General features: G+C 35.2%; 1 protein-coding gene across 1 annotated transcript in view; it reads left to right on the forward strand.

Annotated features, from left to right (window-relative positions):
* LOC129222747 (calcyphosin-like protein) overlaps positions 1 to 1,799 on the forward strand; it is a 42,631-nt gene extending 40,832 nt beyond the window's left edge. Inside the window, exon 4 of the mRNA XM_054857278.1 lies at positions 1,545 to 1,799. Within this exon, the coding sequence (XP_054713253.1) occupies positions 1,545 to 1,646 (102 nt within the window). The 3' untranslated portion in view covers positions 1,647 to 1,799. The remainder of the gene's footprint in view (positions 1 to 1,544) is intronic.
* The last annotated feature ends 16,864 nt before the right edge of the window (positions 1,800 to 18,663 follow it).

Here is an 18,663-nt window from a genome sequence, read left to right on the forward strand (position 1 = left end):
GGACATGTTTAGTAATGATAGAGAAACGGGGAGAAGAGGAGGTTCCCTCCTGTTTTTTTTTTTTTTTTTTTTTTTTTTTTTTTTTTTTTTTTTTTTTGTCATACTTGAAGTCTATTTTCCGCTTTCTTTGGAAAGGAAGAGTTTGAGAATCCTCTCTTGAAAGGTTTTTGAATTTATAAAACATAATTTCAGGTAATCTTTGGAGACGTTAAGTGATACGGAGCAGTTAGGAATCTTCCTCCGAATTTTTTTAAAATGGCAGTCTTTAAAGCACAATTTCAGACTGTCTTTGGTAATAACGTTAAGGAAAAAATGGTAGTTTAGGGATCCTCCTCCAGAAATTTTTTTAAATTGATGTCCTAAAAATGCTTAAATAAAGCGTTTTTATGACTTCAATTTCCTACGCATACGTAACCTTTTTTTTTTGTTATAATTTCTGTCAATCTTTAAATATTTTCAATTTTACGAGCGAAGAAGCGCGGAACATTACATTTATTTGAATCAAACGCACCAACCAATAGCAGCTCATAGACAGGTGACGATCTCCTCTTATTCGGGAAGTAGGTAGGGTAGGTAGCTAGTAAGTGTGAGGTTTTACCTGTTACCTCAGTTTTTCTAGTGCACGTCGTGAAGTCACTGCCCAGTAACTTTGAAAACAAGTTTAAAATAATCTTTTTGTTGTTGTTGAACCTGCTCTCTGTACTACGGTTTTTCATGCCAACGCAGTCACAAAACAGAAGTTTTGTGCTTACCTCAGGAAAAAAATTATCACTGCCGGAATTAAACTACAACCGTGAGGTAACGAAGGCCATAACCTAACACAGGACAAACACCTCAAAGACATTTTACGCGTCCTGCCCGACGGCCCGGAGCGCAAACACTGCCCGGGCACGCAAATAGATCCCAAACATTTTTAGCTACCCTTTCCATTGATCGTGCCATTTTCCAAATTGACATGGATCTCATACCCGGTCTGTCGGTACATTGCATGTAGGTTCTCCCCCTGACATAAGTTGAACCGCGCCATTGCTGCGGACTCACGCTGGCGTGCTAAATTCTGTACCTCAGAGACAAAGGAACGTAAGTCACATTATGATAATTTTGCAGTAGAGAGGAAAAACTTTTTTCTGGCGCATGCAAAAGATGGGACACGCGCTCTTTTAACCCTGATAAAAAAATTGAAGTTTTTTTTTTTTTTTTTATTTAAGAATTGCGTTCACATGGCTCGACGCAAAATATAATTCTACATAACAGTACACTAATAAACAGAAAATCGCAATTTTTGGACTTACGTCCTTCTGGCTCTGAGATACAGAATTAACTTTATTTACCAGTTCGTTGGGATTCAGCTTCATTGAGATGGCATCGGCTCTAGCTTGGTTATTGACTATATTTCAAACTGATGAGGATATATAACGAGGACGAAACTGCAGTCTCTGGATGTCATAACCGGGCTGTCGGTACATTGCAGTTCATTTTGAAAACCGCAATTCTTAGAGTAGCTATAAAACACTTACCATGATCCTTCTTTTATTTCGTTCCAGGTGACGAAGGAAGAATTCACCGATTATTACACGGGAGTGAGTGCATCCATTGACGAAGACGGATACTTTGATTTGATGATGAGAACGTCTTGGAAGTTATAATTACGTCTTTTTCTAAGAAAGAACGATTTGTTTCTACTGCAACAGTCCCCCTTGCGAACAAAAGAATTCATTCCTCTGCCTCGACTCCTACGTTAAGCTTCTGCTTCAGCTTTGCGTCCATTTACTTGTCAATTTCAGAGCGTTGGATATATATTGATGCATGTAATTAAAAAAAATGTATTGTTCGGTTGTCTTGTTTTCTTACCGATTAGAGTAAGTGAAGTTGGTGTTTACGATTGGTTAAGTACAGACATGATACAGTCATTGAGGGTTAAACATCAAGACTGGGTATTTTTTATGGTCGCCATCGGCAAGTAGAAGCTAATTTATTAGTCGCCTCTTCTTTTTTCTAGTCGCTACTTTTTGTAAATCAAAAAAAAAAAAAAAAAAGGAAGCAGATGAACAAATTAATTAACTTTTAAATTGCTGATAAAACATAAAAATCGTCAGTTTAAATAAAAGTTATTCATACTAATTAATGACATTAACGTTAACCGATATCACAGATGGAGTTGTGGAGAATGATGACCGGGTGGCGAATTATACCAAAATTTTTAACCGCCTTTTTTATTTAGTCGCCACTTAACGAATAGAGACCTCTGACCTTGATCATTCTTGAGAAACTTTTATCCACAGTTTTTCTATTTGTAACTGTCCCATGCGTCTTTTACGAGTATTATTGCATCAATAGGAACAAAACTGAAGAAAAAAACTCCACAAATGTTGTGTCGTTATCCTAAATTAAGAAACATCAATTAAAAACCCTTTTAAATAAAACACTAGTGTGTTAAAGAGTTTTCGTTCCCCTTTGGGTCCCTTCGAGCCCTGTGAGAAGTGGGATATAGAACACTTCCTCATTTAAATAATAGCCGATGACAGAGTAACCTGCATGTTTCAACAATGAAACTTGCACCACGTTACGATAATTTTATATGTTTTAGTAATGTTTAACATGAAGGGAAAGGCTTTATCGCGACAAGGCTGAACTCGATCCCGCAACTTGACTGTTTTACTGGTAAGACTGTGTTATTACAGGAGGATGAAGAAACGAAAAATAGTCAACAATGAACGCAACTTACTGGGGTTTAGGGTTAATCTACTGGAGTTAGGTTACAATTTCAACTATCAAAATATCACCAAACAAGCAATGGCTTCGTTGAAATGAAGAAGCAATTTTCACTCGTCATACCTTGACAGACGACTTTCTAGTTATTTTGGTACAAAGAGTGCCACTTCGAGTAAGAGAAATAAAATCCTCATATATATAATAGTGGCCCCTATATATACGAGCCGACGCATCAGCTTAAGATTAGCCATTTTGAATCGGAGCGCGTGTTTGAGTGGTTGTCTTTTCTGGCGAGTTATCGCGTTTGGTGATTGTTCACTGTGAGCAATTATTAGCTGCACACACACGTGAATGGTTTATTAAATGAAATATTATTTTCGGCAAATTTGGCGAAATCCGAAACCTTGCTGCGGTAACCCTAGCAGCGCAACAATGAAAAATCCGATTCAAAATGGCTAAACTTAAGCTGATGCGTCGGCCTATCTTATCTATTCGCAACTCCAACGAACTATAGGGGGCACTGCAGCCACCGTCTAATGGCGGACGAAAAAACTAAAACAAACGCACGCCGTAGCGTAGAAAATGCTAAAAAGCCTTGTAATTTTTGTTTGTATGCATGACTTTTTTGTTCTATTTTTTTTTAAATTAATTTTCAGTCTTGTATATATTCTGTCCCATGTAAAAAGAAATGAGAATTCAAGAAGCATTACTAAACGTCAAAACTTAATGCAAATTACGTAGTTCGTAGTTGTAAGCAGCCATTTCCACGATGTTGAATTCGAAATTTATCAATTCTTAATAAAACTACATTTTTATTGTAGCCATATGAACACTATAAATATTTCATGTAAATAAACCTTTGTTTATCAGTGTTATCAAAAGAGGAAGATGAAAGTTCTTTGTTTTGTTTGGCTAGCGCTAATTGTTTTACATTCGGTTTCGTATGTTTTTAATTTCTGAATTATGATTTAATTCTGTCATGCATCATCAATAAAATTGTCGCGGATACATGGCGGTAGTTTTCTTTTAATTGATCTTCCATTATTTCTTTAAACTTATCGAATTCTGTTGTCTTTCTACCATTTTAATCCACACATGATAAAAAATAAAAATGGTTTACAACTGACATGCAAAATCTCGCCAAGCAAGAAGTGTTCTTTGCTCGCATAATACTAAAACTGTAACCCTATACTATAATCGCACTATTTTGGCGATGAAAATTCTCATGTGTGGTTAAACCTTTTTCATTCCGTTCTACGATAATACTGCATACGATCATTCTTTTGAGCCTAAGATTAAGGAAAAAAAACCATATTCTTACAAATTCACACAAAACAATAAAAAATTTACCTTGTATAAAGTTATCCTCTTCCGAAAAAAAAAAATTGCTTCGAATAGACTTGCAGATGCGAAGTTTGTTAATCCAGAGTTTTCATATGTTTAGGATTTTACGCCATTTACGACAGTCAACTCACTTTTTAGAGGGAAATAATTAAGACTAACATTATTTTGAAGAGCTCGAGAATAACATTAAGGGACAAAACACTTTCTATTTCTGAAAGCAATCCAAGACACATCGATTGCGTTAATAAATACTCATAACAAACTGCCTATGTTTACGTCAACAGACACACATGAAACGCAATGTTTTAGGTTTTTCGGCAGTTATGTAAATCCCCGCAAGGTAGCGTATTCGAGCGCTGGAGTTGCGAATATACGGCTATATACGTTACCGTCGCAACAGACGGCATCGCTCTATAGCGAATGATCGAGTAACGCTGACGTCATGAACAATGAAACGAGCGCCACAGCATGATAATTTGATAATATTTTTTACTAATGTTTGATATGCAGGGAATGGCTTTATTGTGACTAGGCTGAACTGGATCCGGTCGCTTTACAGTTTTGCTGGTTAGACAGGTTAGGATATGAAGAGTGAATAAACGAAAAAGTGTTCGGCAATGAGCGCTATCTACTGGAGTTTAATGTTAATCCACTGGAGTTAGGGTTAACATTTCAACTATCAAACTATCACCAAACAGGCAATTGCTTTGTTCAAATGTACAGTACTAGAAGCAATTTTCACCCGTTATACCTTGACGGGCGACTTTCTAGTTCTTAAATGTTTAAGAACTCCACGTTTTTATTTCACACCATTATGAGCTGTCTATAATTTATTGTGCTGCACAAAATACCATAATGTAGGACGAGAGATATCGGAAACTTGAGAGCACAGTATATCTCTGATAAGTTGAAGCTTGACCTTTATAATGTTTTCTTCTTTTTGGGAAGCTCATCGGAAATGGAAAACTGAATTGTGATATTTTCTCAAAACTAATAAAAACGTAAGCCAACTGAACTCAGTACTCCTTCTCTATTACCCTCCAAAAAAGTAAACATAGTCAAGGTCAAGCTCCAAATTATTAGAACCATGCCATAGCTTCTAAACTCACCCCAGAATGATAAGATTATACTACAGGCTGTGTATAGTGCTGCCAACTTATAAAGTACTTTTATTATACTTGGTCAGATTGTCACGGAGTAATCTGAGGCCTGATTTTGCTTTTATCTCAATATCTAGATCACTTAGAGACTTTAGGATTTCACTAAATGATTTGCTTAATCCTAAGGTACAACTTAAAGCTGAAAAATTAAAATTCTAAAATAAAATTATTACTTCGGTTAGGATGCAAAACAGTTAATTTCATGTAATATCCCCATTAGATGTTTATATATATATAAAACCCATTGTTACAAATTTTGTTGTCTTGCAACAGTAATGTTAATAGCATCATAATGAAAATTTTGAATCAAGGCTTCTCTGAAGCAAGCATGAAATGTATTCAATATCATTGCTTTCTTAGGATTTTTATCCTCATTTATGCCCAGAATCGATAACGATGACGGAGCTAAGGAAAGAGACATATTAAGATCTTTATCGCGAGTAACTTGTATGCTGTGAAGCATAAAATATTTTGGGAAACCTTTTCATACACAAATGTTTCTAATAATTTAGCACACAAATATATCTTAGAGAGGAACAAGGATAAATTTTTAGGCCCAATAGTTTAAAGTTTTAGACACGTATGTAGGATTCGTTTTCTTTTAGTATGGAGCATTTATATGAAAACTTACGGTGACGTTTCGTGATGGTAACATTATTCTACTTCTGAAATGCATTTACTCTAAAAAGAATAAAATAACAGAATTAAAAAAAAAAAAAAAATACTTTTCCTAATGTACTCAAAAAGATAAAATAACTTTTCTCGGTCAGAAAGGACAGTTTCAGTATTCCTGTAGTTTTCAATTATTCCAAGAAAATGACACCACAAACGAAGAAAAGTGGGGCTTTTTAATCTGTTTCTTTTTAATAGGCGATTGGAATCTTTGCCAATTAAATAAGATTGCGAAGCTATTTTCGGAGGTTGGTGAGCGTTAACGAGCAGGTGGCAGAGCCCCCTAGTAATATTAAATTAATCTATACAATTGAGGAATGGATGCGACTGGGCAGAAATCAATCCTCTTGCAAATAATTTAAATTTTACTGCTCAGCCACCAGTCAATGTTTTCTATCGAATGATCTAAATATAATTGGATGTAAAAAAATGTCAGTCCTTTGGTATTTGTTATCTTTTAACACATCAATAATAAATAAACTTTTTAACACATCAATAATAAATGAAAAAAAAAATTTTTTTTTTTTGAAACATTAAAAATTTTTAATTAAAAAAAAAACCAAGAATCGAACATCAAAATTTTATTTTCAGGTGTTAAAATGCACTCAAAAATACTTGTCCGCGCATCTTTGTTGCAGTTGAAGAGGGAAAATTTTGAGGAAACTTCTGTTAAAGGAAGCAAGCAACTTGCAGGAAAAAATGTAACAACCTTTGCCGACTGATAATCAAAACTACTTATACTTGTGTTCGGGTTTATTTTGTAAGACACCTAAACGGTTATGCTGTGGCTTCTTATAAAAGCATTGGCTTTCATTTTGTGTTAAACACAGTATAATAAACGTGATTTTTAAAAATTTTTCTTTCTTTCTTTTTTTTTTTTGATTAAATATTTAAAAAAAAATTGTTTTTAATACAATTGCTGATAAGTCTACAGTTTTAGTGTGCGCTGTAAGGATAAAACATGCTTCTAAAAGTCGTAAATTCAAATTTTGGAAACTAGTCTATATATAAGGAACAAAAAGTTATAAATTCCTGCTGCTTTTTATATAATGCATATAATCTGCGATCACTATTTAAAATTTTTTAAACAATAAAGTAACTCGAAAATATATTGATCACTTTATAAAATATAGTGCAAGAAAATAATGTTTGCAATTTTATGCTTCACACGAAACAGAATTTATGCAATACTCATCAGTGTTTACCCTTATTGAATTGCAAGTACATCCGCTGAGGTAAGTCCAAATACATGGAGTAATATTTCATGTTAATTATCATTTGAAGTTTATTTATCAACTAGTGGTATCCGCACGGCTTTGCCCGTAATAGAAAATTAAAAGGTCTTTTGGTTCGCCTGTATATTAACAAATAATGTACGGTGAATTTTCTCGCCAATCGGTTTGTACCCATGTTACTGTTCCACAATATGATAATTTCGTAATTTACTCGTCCATCTTATAATATTTTTGTTCTTAAAATTGGATTAGAAAAAGAACCACATCGAATTTTCGAAAAATCGCTTCGAAGTGCACACTCCCATGGTACAAACTAACTTTGTTCCAAATTTCGTGAAAATCGGACGAACGGTCTAGGCGCTATGCGCGTCATAGAGATCCCGACAGACAGAGATCCGGACAGACAGAGGGACATTCAGCTTTATTATTAGTAAAAATTTCATGAAAATCGGCCGAACGGTCTAGGCGCTATGCGCGTCACGGAGATCCTGACAGACAGAGGGACATTCAGCTTTATTATTAGTAAAGATAAAGATAAGGTTATTCATAGATACTAGAAAGCCGCCCGTCATGGTATGACGGGTGAAAATTATTTATACATTTTAACAAAGCAATTGCCTGTTTAAGGATATTTTAATAGTTAAAATTTTAACCCTAACACCAGTGGATTAACCCTAAACTCCAGTAGATAGCATCAATTCGCATCTCTAGAGCTGAAATACGCTACCTTGCTGTGATTGACTATACTACCGAAAAAGGTAAAACATTCCATTCCACGTGTTTTCTTTGGGGTAAATTACAGGCTTCAGATATTTTATAGTGTAATTTAATTTCGGTCCAATAGAAAAGAAAGCTTCCTCCAAACATTATGATAAATTACTGTCATTCACTAATCTTCAAAGCAAGTTATAAGTTACAGCATTTGTTTGTTTTAACTTTTTCATCCGCCATTAGACAGTGACTGAAGCACCCCCTATAGTATATTGGAGTTGCGAATTGTTTTGGTTCTTTCGTTTTCTTAAAATAACAGTATTACCAGTAAAACTGTTAAGTCGCCGGATCGAGTTCAGCGTTGTCACAATAAAGCTTTTCCATGCATGTCGAACATATTATCAAATTATCAAGCCGTGGCGCGAGTTTCATTGTTGAAACACGCTGGTTACTTTCCAAGTAACGGTTTATCCAAGGCTAAATTTGATCTTAAACCGTTTCTGTTCCAGCAATCTCTTCTTTGTCCCATTAATATCTCTAAACGGTTTCGTTATTTACGATGATCATAACATGGATTCCATATTACACAGTAAATAGCACCAAACTGCGCGACGTCGATCATTTGCTATTATATATGAGGATGACAATCTTACCAGTGAAACAGTTAAGTTCCCGCATCGAGTTCAGCCTTGTCACGATAAATCTCCCTGCATGTTAAATATTACCAAAACATATTATCAGATTATCATACCGTGGCGCGAGTTTCATTGTTGAAACACGCGGGTTACTTCCTCAACGGCTATTATTCATAGCCGTTGTGAATAGCCCACCGAGATTTTTTTACCAGATGTTTTATCACACTTAGAGGTACCTGTGAACAAAGTTTGGTTAAAATCGAAGGGGGTATACTTTGAGTAAATTTTTGTCGAATTTACTCCGTTTTGGAGTCATAAAACTAAATGTAAACCCTCACAGATTTTTTTTAAGTGTACAAGCTAAACCCAGTTTAAATTCAAGTTCATATCATACTGAACAAAATTTAAAAAATAAAATAATTTAAATTTTGATATCTTGAATTCAAATTATGTTTTTCGCAATCACGAGGGTGTATATGTAGGCGTGTGTGTTTGTGTGTGTGGGGGGGGGGGGAATGTGTGTTTGTGTCTGTGTGCAGGCATGAGTGTGTGGGTAGATGTGTGTATGTAGGGGGGAGGTATGTGTGTGTAGGCAGGTGTGTTTGTGTCTGTGTGCAGGTATGAGTGTGTGGGTAGTTGTATGTATTTGTATGTATGTGTGTGTATGTGTAGGTGTATGTATGTGTGTAAGTGCGTGTATGTATGTGTGTATGTGTAGGTGCGTGTGTGTAGGTGCGTGTGTCTAGGTGCGTATGTGTAGGATATAGACACAACCTGGAGACTTGGCTCGCTGGAGGAGCAGCATCGTGAGGCGGCCGGTCGACGGTGGTGCTGCAGAGGGAGGCAAAGGAAAATAAAATCATAGGAATTCAAAACTGTCAAGTGATAACAATAAGCAATCGTGATTGCTCAAAAAAAATCAAAGCTCTGTGATAATTTGTTAATGAGTTATAGCCACACATTAAGTGTCAATCAAAATGGCGGTAAAAAAAAATCATTTCGGCATATATTTAAAGGCTCGTAACTTTTCAACCCCTTCATAAATCTCAAAATAATTTATATTTTCATAATCAGCATCAAAAACTCTAAAATCACACCAAATTTGAACAAAATCGGAGATGGTGGGTTGCATGGCCTGGATGATGTGACATGGATTGGGACTTAAGAATGAAACAGGGGTACCACGAGCAGACTGGTTATTTAAAAGGGTTCCACTCATTGAAAAAATTAAGAAACGCAGCTCTACACGGAGTTATACAATCTTTACTACTATTATAAAGAGAGAGGGCGGATTTTTGTGTGTTTATATGTTCGAGGTAATCTCCGGAACCACTGCACCTGTTTGAAAAATTCTTTCACTATACGAAAGGTGCTTTCTTACTGAGTAACACAGGCTATAATTCGAAAAAATTCGATAAATAGTTCTTTTATTCAAATTACGGCCCAAATTTCACGTAAATTGCCTATTATTGGCTATTAAAGGGGTAAAAAATTACTTGCACATATTAATATTTTATATCGTTGAAAAGGGAAGAATTATCCGCGTTCTAAGGAGTTTGTTTCGATGCTCTAACTTCATAACGACGGGAGTAATTTGCGTTTTTAGCTCGAACTTTTTTAGACTTAGCTGAAATTTAGGCACTACTTTCTTCATTAAATCTATCAATAAAAAGTGAATGAATTGTCCCACAGTTTTCTTTTTGACACGATTGAAAAAAACGAGATTTTTTACTCCAGATAACTCTCGACCTTTGGTCGAAAAAATTAGCTTCTATCTTCAAAGGAAAAAAAGTTACAAGCGTTTTTAAATCAATTTCGAAACACGTCATTTAGATTCAGGTTTTCAACCATTTTATTTTCGCGTTTCCATGGTTACGCTTTTTGAATCCATTGATTATTTCCATCTTTCTCATTTTCAATTCTTAAAATTATTTCATGTTTCCATGATTACGCTTTTAAAATCCATCTTTCGCATTTTAATTTCTTAAAAATATTTTAATATCTGTCGTCATTGTTTGGAAGGGTAATTTTGCATGGTGTTTTTTTTCTTTTATTTAAGTTATTCTTTAAGTTATTAAGTTATTCTTTTAATTAATTGTTGAATATATGTCACTTGACACAATTTTTGTTCTCAAGGTAGACCGGGCAAAGCCGGGCAACGTAGCTCTTAAGGCACGTTAGGTACTGAGCAGTTCAATCCAGGATTATTGTTTTAAGGCAACCGTTAATGTAATTCATTGTTTTGGCGATTTGTTTTGAAAGAAAAGAAGATTTTGATTTTTTTTTTTTTTTAAGATAAGATAAGATAAAATTTATTAACAAACAAAATACACATACATAACAGTAAGCAAAATTAAAAAAAGTAAAGTTAAAAAACTTACAAATTATAAAACATAAATTACAGACTTCATAACAAAATATTAAGAAAATCTTGACTATAGTTCAACACGAGTTAGTGTTAAATTCACACTAAAGAGCGCCAAAGGCACTGTCCGCAGTGATTTTTAATTGGTTTAGTATGGAGTACAAACACAAATATGTATTAACAGAAATATTTACAAATTAATTTTACACAAGTAGTAAAAATTTTACACAGAACAATTATTGGACTGTTTGACTCCAGAAAAAAAAAAAAAAAACACAATAACTCGCATTGAAACATTCAATAGTATAAAAATTACAATACAAAATCCCCCCCCCCCCCCGGTTGGCAAGTCAGTATATTTTATCAGCTAAAAGTTAATTGTTGATAGAATGTCATTATTTTGTATATATTCATTGACCCCTTGTTTATATTTTTTAAAGTTCTTCTCATTCCTAACATATTCCGTTATTTTATTAAACAGCCGCGGTGCCAAGTAAAAGAATTGCTTTTTAATAATCGTCTTATTTGGTTTTATAACTTTATATTGTTTACCTGAAATTCGAGTATTATATTGTTTTTCATTAATTTCAAACCAGTTATTGTTGTTATGCAAAAAATACAATATTCTCTGTGCATATATTTCTCTGATATTATAGATTTTCTCTGACTTTTGTAAAATAGTATCGTTTTTATTAAGTTCTTGTTTAGATCCATAAATTATTTTCAAAATTTTTGCATAAGTTCTATTTAAATTGGTAAGATTTGTTTCATAATCACCTCCCCATGCACAAATACCATACGTAATTATTGAATTTATCCAAGCATAAAATAAACATCTAAGAAACTTTTTCCCAACTATATTTCTCAATAGATAGAGCCAATGTATTCTACCTCTTAATTTCTTCACAAGTTTATCAGTATGGCATTTCCATTTTAAATTTTCACTAAAAGTTATACCTAAATAATTTATATTTTCGACTCTTTCTATGGTAGGGCAGTTACAGTTATTTGTGCAGTCACAAATAATTTATCCGAGTTAAATGTACGACATTTTCTTTTTTTTTCCGACAACGATTTTTGAATGTTCCACGGGATGATGTCTTTTTTTCCCGATGATTTTTGAATGTTCCACGGGATTTTTTTTTTTTTTTATTTTTATTATAGACGGATGGATTATGATAGCGTGGTTGCTGGGCATGTTTGGCGATAAACAATAGAGCTGCGGATTTTACATTTGAAAGATATTATTTGATGTCTTTTTTTGTTTATTTGGCGAAATATTTTAAATTGCAGTAAAAACCGCTTCACTCGCTAAACAGAGTCTTAAAGCAACTGTAAATCTAATTTAATGATTTGACGAAAAGTTTTAAATTCCAAAGAAACTTAAATAGTTTTTTTTTTTTTTTTTGAAAATGTGTGTACGCATTTTATACAAAGAAAAACGATCATTTCACATCAGAAGGGAAGGGGGCGTCAGTTTTTTTATTCAACGGACTTCCATTAAATTTTTAGCACGGGCATCGCTGTGCGGGTACTGCTAGTCAGTTATATAACTCAGAAGTTTCTTCATCAACATTCCTTGAACCCTTACCCGTAGTGGTATTTTGTACATTCATGTTGATGCATGGAATTAGGGTAATCGTTGGCATGAAAGTCTTTTTAATGCTAACTTTGTAGAAAACTAATACTCTATTAAAAACACACTTGGTGTGGTAGAGTTAAGAGATTGTTATGTATTTGAAGCCGAAATCGGTTCCGTTTTTATTGTTTGTAAAACTGAACCATATTTTTACAGATGAGGCAGAGCCTTTCTTTGAAAAAATATTTGAATTTGATTAGATGACTAATTTTGTGGAAGATCAACAAATGTTTGTCGGAAAACTTGAAAAATATCTATCATAAAAGTATTTAGCAAAAGGCAAGTAGTTTATATTCAAAATCTTTGTGCTTGAAAACTGGATTCTAAATTAGGTATAGTTGAAAATTTCCCATTTATGTTTTTTTTTACTTTTTTACACTCACAAAAGTGTATTTATTTCTTTGCTAATGTAATTCAGTATTAGATCTGCTTTTTTAGACAAGAGCTTAACGATAACGGGGATATTTCGATAACTGGGAATCTGGCGATCTTTCTTCATTGGAGTCAATTTTTGGCTCCAGTGCCTGCGCGAGAGGTATTTTTCTTTGCAAATCTAAACAAAGAGATCGGAAACATCTATTCACATAGGGTTACTTTAAATTAGCAGGGTTACCAAAATAAAATTATTTACGCCAAAAATGAGACGACCGCGCCAGATCGTCTAATTTTTGGCGTAAATAATTTTATTTTGGTAACCTTACTGATTTATAGTAACCCTATGTGAATAGATGTTTCAGTTCTCTTAGATTTACAACGGAAAATACCTCTCGCGCTGGCACTGGAGCCAAAAATTGACGCTAATGAAGAAAGATCGCAAGATTCCCAATTATCGAAATCTGAGCTTGCGGTGTATTTCAGGTATTTCAATTATTTTAAGCTGGGAGAGGTTGCCAAATTTTGAGCAGTAATCACTTCATTTTGGTGGCAGCAGCAAGGCCGTGGCCTCAAAAATCTGTCGATAGCGGAAAACAAAATGGCTAAACTCTCGTCATAATATCGGACACTTGGCGCGTTTCTAAACTCGTTTCCAAACTTGGTACAAAAAGGTAGCCGCAACGGTTTTTTGAAACTCTAGGCAAAAAGTGATTTTTTTTTCTTACAAAAATCAAATACGCTGATTTTACAAGTTTGGGAAAGAAATTAAAATTGCCAAAATGAAAACAATAAAAGCGTGTGACTTTTATTCGACACAAAGCTTGAGAAAAGAAAAATGTTATATTATGTGAAATTTATTACTAGTTCAGCACATTCCACGTTGCGATTATTCTCCCCCCCCCCCCCCCGAACATTGTTTCAATAACTTTTTGTCAAAAGAATTGTCTATTCTATTTTTTCATCCTCAATTTCATTGGAAAAATGAAGAAGCAAATTTAACTATTATACTTTGGTTCGTATCCAGTCGATCATTGTCGCCAAATTAAAAACGTGACTAATTGCTAAAACTGACTATGGCAACTCTTTTACAATAGCAAAGAAACTCACTAGACTAAAAGTTTCTGAAATTAGTTTTAAAACGTTTGACACCATATGAAATTGTGTTCCCTTTCAATCGGCGTGATTCAACATCAGCGGCATTCTGATTTACGCTTCTTTTTAGCTTACTCTGTCGTAAAAGTAAAAGAAAGAAAGGGAAATGACATGAAAGCAGTTTTCATGCTACTTAAAAACATCGCTAAAGGCAAATAATAATAATAATAATAATTTGAATTTTGTCATCTTGAATTCAAATTATGTTTTTCGCAATCACGAGTGTGTGTGTATATGTAAGCATGTGTGTTTGTGTGTGGGGGGTACACAATAGGGAACCCCGCTCTGCTATGCCATCGTGGGCTTCCAGAGTATTGACCTTTCGGCCGGGGCCCCCTAAACCCTGACGGGAACGAAATCCAACCACTTACGACTCTAGACACCGTGGACCCAGGTACAGACCTGACTCCGGTGGCACCCATTGCCTACTCACTGTTCCACTCGATAGCCACTGGGCAGATACAGATCTGCTCAAGCGTAAGTAAAGAGTGGTAGTTTTACATGCGTGGATGCTACACCATCGCAAAACCCTCCCCATTTACCCGGGCTTGGGACCGGTATAGGGACGGGCCTGGTGTGTGTCTGTAGGCATGTGTGTTTGTGTCTGTGTGCAGGCATGAGTGTGTGGGCAGTTGTGTGTATGTGTAGTTGTGTGTGTGCGCGGGGGGGGGGGGGGGTATGTGTGTGTAGGCATATGTGTTTGTGTCTGTGTGCAGGCATGAGTGTGTGGGCAGTTGAGTGTATGTGAGTGTGTAGGTGTGTGTGTTTGTGTATGTGTGTAGGTGTATGTATGTGTGTGTAGGTGTATATGTATATGTGTGTAGGTGCGTGTATGTATGCGTGTAAGTGTAGGATATTGACGAAACCTGGAGACGGTTTTCGCTAGAGGTGCAGCATTATGAGGAGCCGGTCGACGGTGATGCTGCGGAGGGTGATGGTGGGAAAAATCAAAGGAACGTCAAAAACAGCCAAATGAAAGCAATAAGCAATCGTGATTGCTCAAAAAAAAAAAAAAAAAGTCAAAAATAAAAAAAACAAACAAATATCGAAAAAATTAAAAACCGAAAAGTATGAGTATGTCGGTCTGTCTGTCGGTCGGTCTGTCCGGCTGCCCTTCCCGCCTAATAGCTTTTGAGGGAATACTCCTATTCGAACTAACTTTTATCTGTTCGAAAGATCTCATCAAGGATACCTCAATCCCATGTTTCACTTTTTCTTTTGAACAAGTTTTCGTTCAATTTTAGACAGCTCAAAAACTTCACATTTAGCGCCTATGAAAACATTTAAGGCAAATAGAAATCTTGAACTTGTTGGCGAATTTGCCTCAAATAAACTACGTTAGCAAAAGCTCTCTACAAAGATCATGAATAAAATATATCTTTTCTTTATTTTAATTGCATTTTTAGAGCTTCTTTTTCAAAAAATGTTCGGTCATCTAAACTTTTCTAAAGTGACTTACAAACACGTTTTTAAGAGTTCAATTTCGAAAATTGAAAATTCCCAATGGTGGACCCCCGTACCTCTTCAACGTCTAACAATCTGTAAACCAAATTATATAGTCTAAAATTCCTTTTTAGACTATAAATTAGAAAAATTTCCAAGGGTGAGCCCTCGAGCCTCTCAACCCCGTAACATCACCAAAGTTTATCTAAAACTGCGTTTTATGAATAACAATTTCGAAAAATTTCTGGGAAACTTGCAAAGAACCTGCCTCATCCTAACATGTTTGGGAACAATATTTGGGTTTTTAACGTTTTAATTTCGTGTAAAATGAACCTCTCCCTCCCCATTACATTATCAGCTCATCTAAAATGCATTTCAAAGATTACAAATTTGAAAAATTGTGAATATTATACTCAGGACCAGGTTCATGTTGTCAATTCTTAGATCTAGTACTAGTGACTTCCTGAACCAAAAAACTGAACTCCATTATATTATCGTGTGTTTGAGATACGTTTGAAATAACTAAAGGGCCACCAATTTGACATACCCTTACTTTTTTGACCTCGCGACGGCCCTGCACATATACGTCTAGGGTAGTTGTATAAAAAGCATTCATTTTTTTTTTTTTTTTGCCTCTAGCTAACTTAAAATTTCGTCATAACACAAATGTAGTTGTTTCTGAAAATCGTATGAATTTCATGTTTACAAAGAACATTAGAGCCTTTTTTTCGTTTGTAGGAGAAGGAGGGAGAGGTGTCACCACAAATTACCGACCCGCTTGTCACTCATGTAAGGTACACCCACTGAGTAGGATCCTATTGGAACTCGTGATTGCGAAACACAGTTTGAATTTTATATGTGAAAATTCAACGGTTTTTTTTTTTTTTTTTTTTTTTTGGTCCAACTATCTTATATAATTAAAAATTGAGTTCTTGTATCTATGCGATGCCGTCGCAACAGACACTATGTTGCACAGTAACGAACTATGTGTGTACCTATGTATGTACTCAGGGGCGCCGACTTGCAAAAATTATTGAGGGGGCCGGACATTACCGGGGGTTTAGGGTGTTATGTAATCCCTCGGAGGTCCCCCACCCCAAATAAAGGTCAGATTTTTGTACCTTGAAAATGCCATATTTTCTAGTGTGTATGATTTTAACAAATAAACAGTATGTGACACGGCGTTTTCAAGGTAAAAGAATGTAAAAATTGGTTTACAAATTTTCTGGTTCAACTTTTAAATCATATCACTTGTCTTAATAAGAGATTTTTTTGTTCTATTTTATGGGGAGCCGTGCAGTGCCGTAGCTAAGCATTGATATTATAAGATAGGAAGAACACTTGACTTGAATGGAAAGGCATTCCCAGAGACGCAGACTTTTTAAAAAAAGGGAGGGGGGGGGGTAACCGGGGGAAATTTTCTAAATTTGAGATGAAAAATAGTGAGTTTTAAAGTTTTTTTAAAGCATTTTAAAGTCATATAATCAACATTAGAACCCCAAAAACTCGACAAACCTGACAAGTATTTTTTGGCTTTGAAAAAAGGAAAAAATAAATACAAACACGCACAGTATTTTCGTAAAAAGGTAATTTAATTTACGCATGTTTTTTTTTAAGACCAGTTTTTTTCATTAGTTATACCGGCTAACATATTCAAGTGTAAACGCACTCTCTCAATGTCTAGGTTATTTTTGAAAACTCAATTGATTTTTCAAAATTTGTTTCACCTCTGTTTAATAAAAGCAAGCACTCTTGTTCAACTGCAATGATCTTTGCGAGTCAAGGTGATGTAAACCGCCCAATAATGCAAGATTGCACCATTTCACAAACCTCAATGTAAAGTGCCTTTGGGATTTTGAAAGTATGCGGTGAGCTGGCTTCGTTGTTTTCATACTTTGGTATACGTCGATTCCGAGGAAGCGAAGGATCATCATTTTGTGAAGATTTTTCTTTTAAACACAATTCCCAAAAGTACTCAAAACTATCACGCCTCCCATTTAATATACAAATCAAACCCTCATATAATTTTTACAGATCAGCAACACTTAAATGAACTCGCCGCAGCACCGCCCACCGGCAACGGATTTGACCCGTAAGTTCGCGCACTGGGACAAATTTTAAGTGTGCTTGCAGCACTATAACACCATCATTATTCACACTACTCCTTTTCCGTTAACCTGCTTACTACCGTAATAATTATTTGTTTTAACTCATTACTGAATGTATTTTACAAGGTAAACTATCTTCAAACAAGGAAAATAAAAGATAAATTTATGAGTTTAGAAAACATAATATAACTAATACTTTTCTTGATTTATTGGAGGGGCTGTGCCCCCTCAAAAATACTTTTGAGGGGGCTCGGGCCCCCTCAGGCCCCATGGAGTCGGCGCCTCTGTATGTACTTACGTATCGTAGTCATCTATGTCCAAGTTTTTTCTCCCGAACGAGAGTGAACTGACCATCGAACCAAGTATCGATGGATTCGTAATCTTTCCGTCTTTATGTTTGTCTATTTAACATAATACTTCGATAATAATTAGCCGAGACATCAATCAAAAACTATTAATTATGACACTTAGATTTTGACATAAAATTCCCATTTTTCGAAAGCTTTACTCCATTCAAATTATTATTCAGTGCTTCATCTCAACTTTCCGCAATAATGCTTTTATTAAAATTTATAGCGTGAAGAAAATCATTGAGACGAAAGATCTGTTGCCATTTTTTGTCTCGAATATGAGCAAATAAAATTCTGGATTTTGTTTTAAAGGCTTCTCCTGTAATCGGGGGATTTAAAATGTTTCATTTTTGGGTGTTTTCCCAAAACCTGCAGCAAAGTTTTACTGTTTTTTTTCCCCCAAGCCTGATTGTTGAACACGAGTCACTTGACACAACTTTTATTTTCGAGGTGCACCGTGTAAAGCCGGGCGACGTAACTAGTACTTAGTTTAAAGCACGCAAATTTATCTGTTTTTACAGATGAGCGTTTTCGATCAAGGAAACATGTTAAGCAATTGTTCTTCGAACGCTCCTATTGAGTCAAGTGCTACAGAGCCAACGGACTTCGATTTCATCGTTCGTGGATGTGCCCTACGCTCTGAGGAAATCACTGCGCTCAAGGCTGAGGGACCCTTTTCCGAGAGCAGCGAAAGTTCAGAAACAGAAACCCCAGCGCTCGCACACTTCGTCTGCCAACATGATCTGTCCTCGCGACAGGAAG

Source organism: Uloborus diversus, chromosome 5 (assembly GCF_026930045.1).
Source record: "Uloborus diversus isolate 005 chromosome 5, Udiv.v.3.1, whole genome shotgun sequence".
NCBI lineage: Eukaryota > Metazoa > Arthropoda > Arachnida > Araneae > Uloboridae > Uloborus > Uloborus diversus.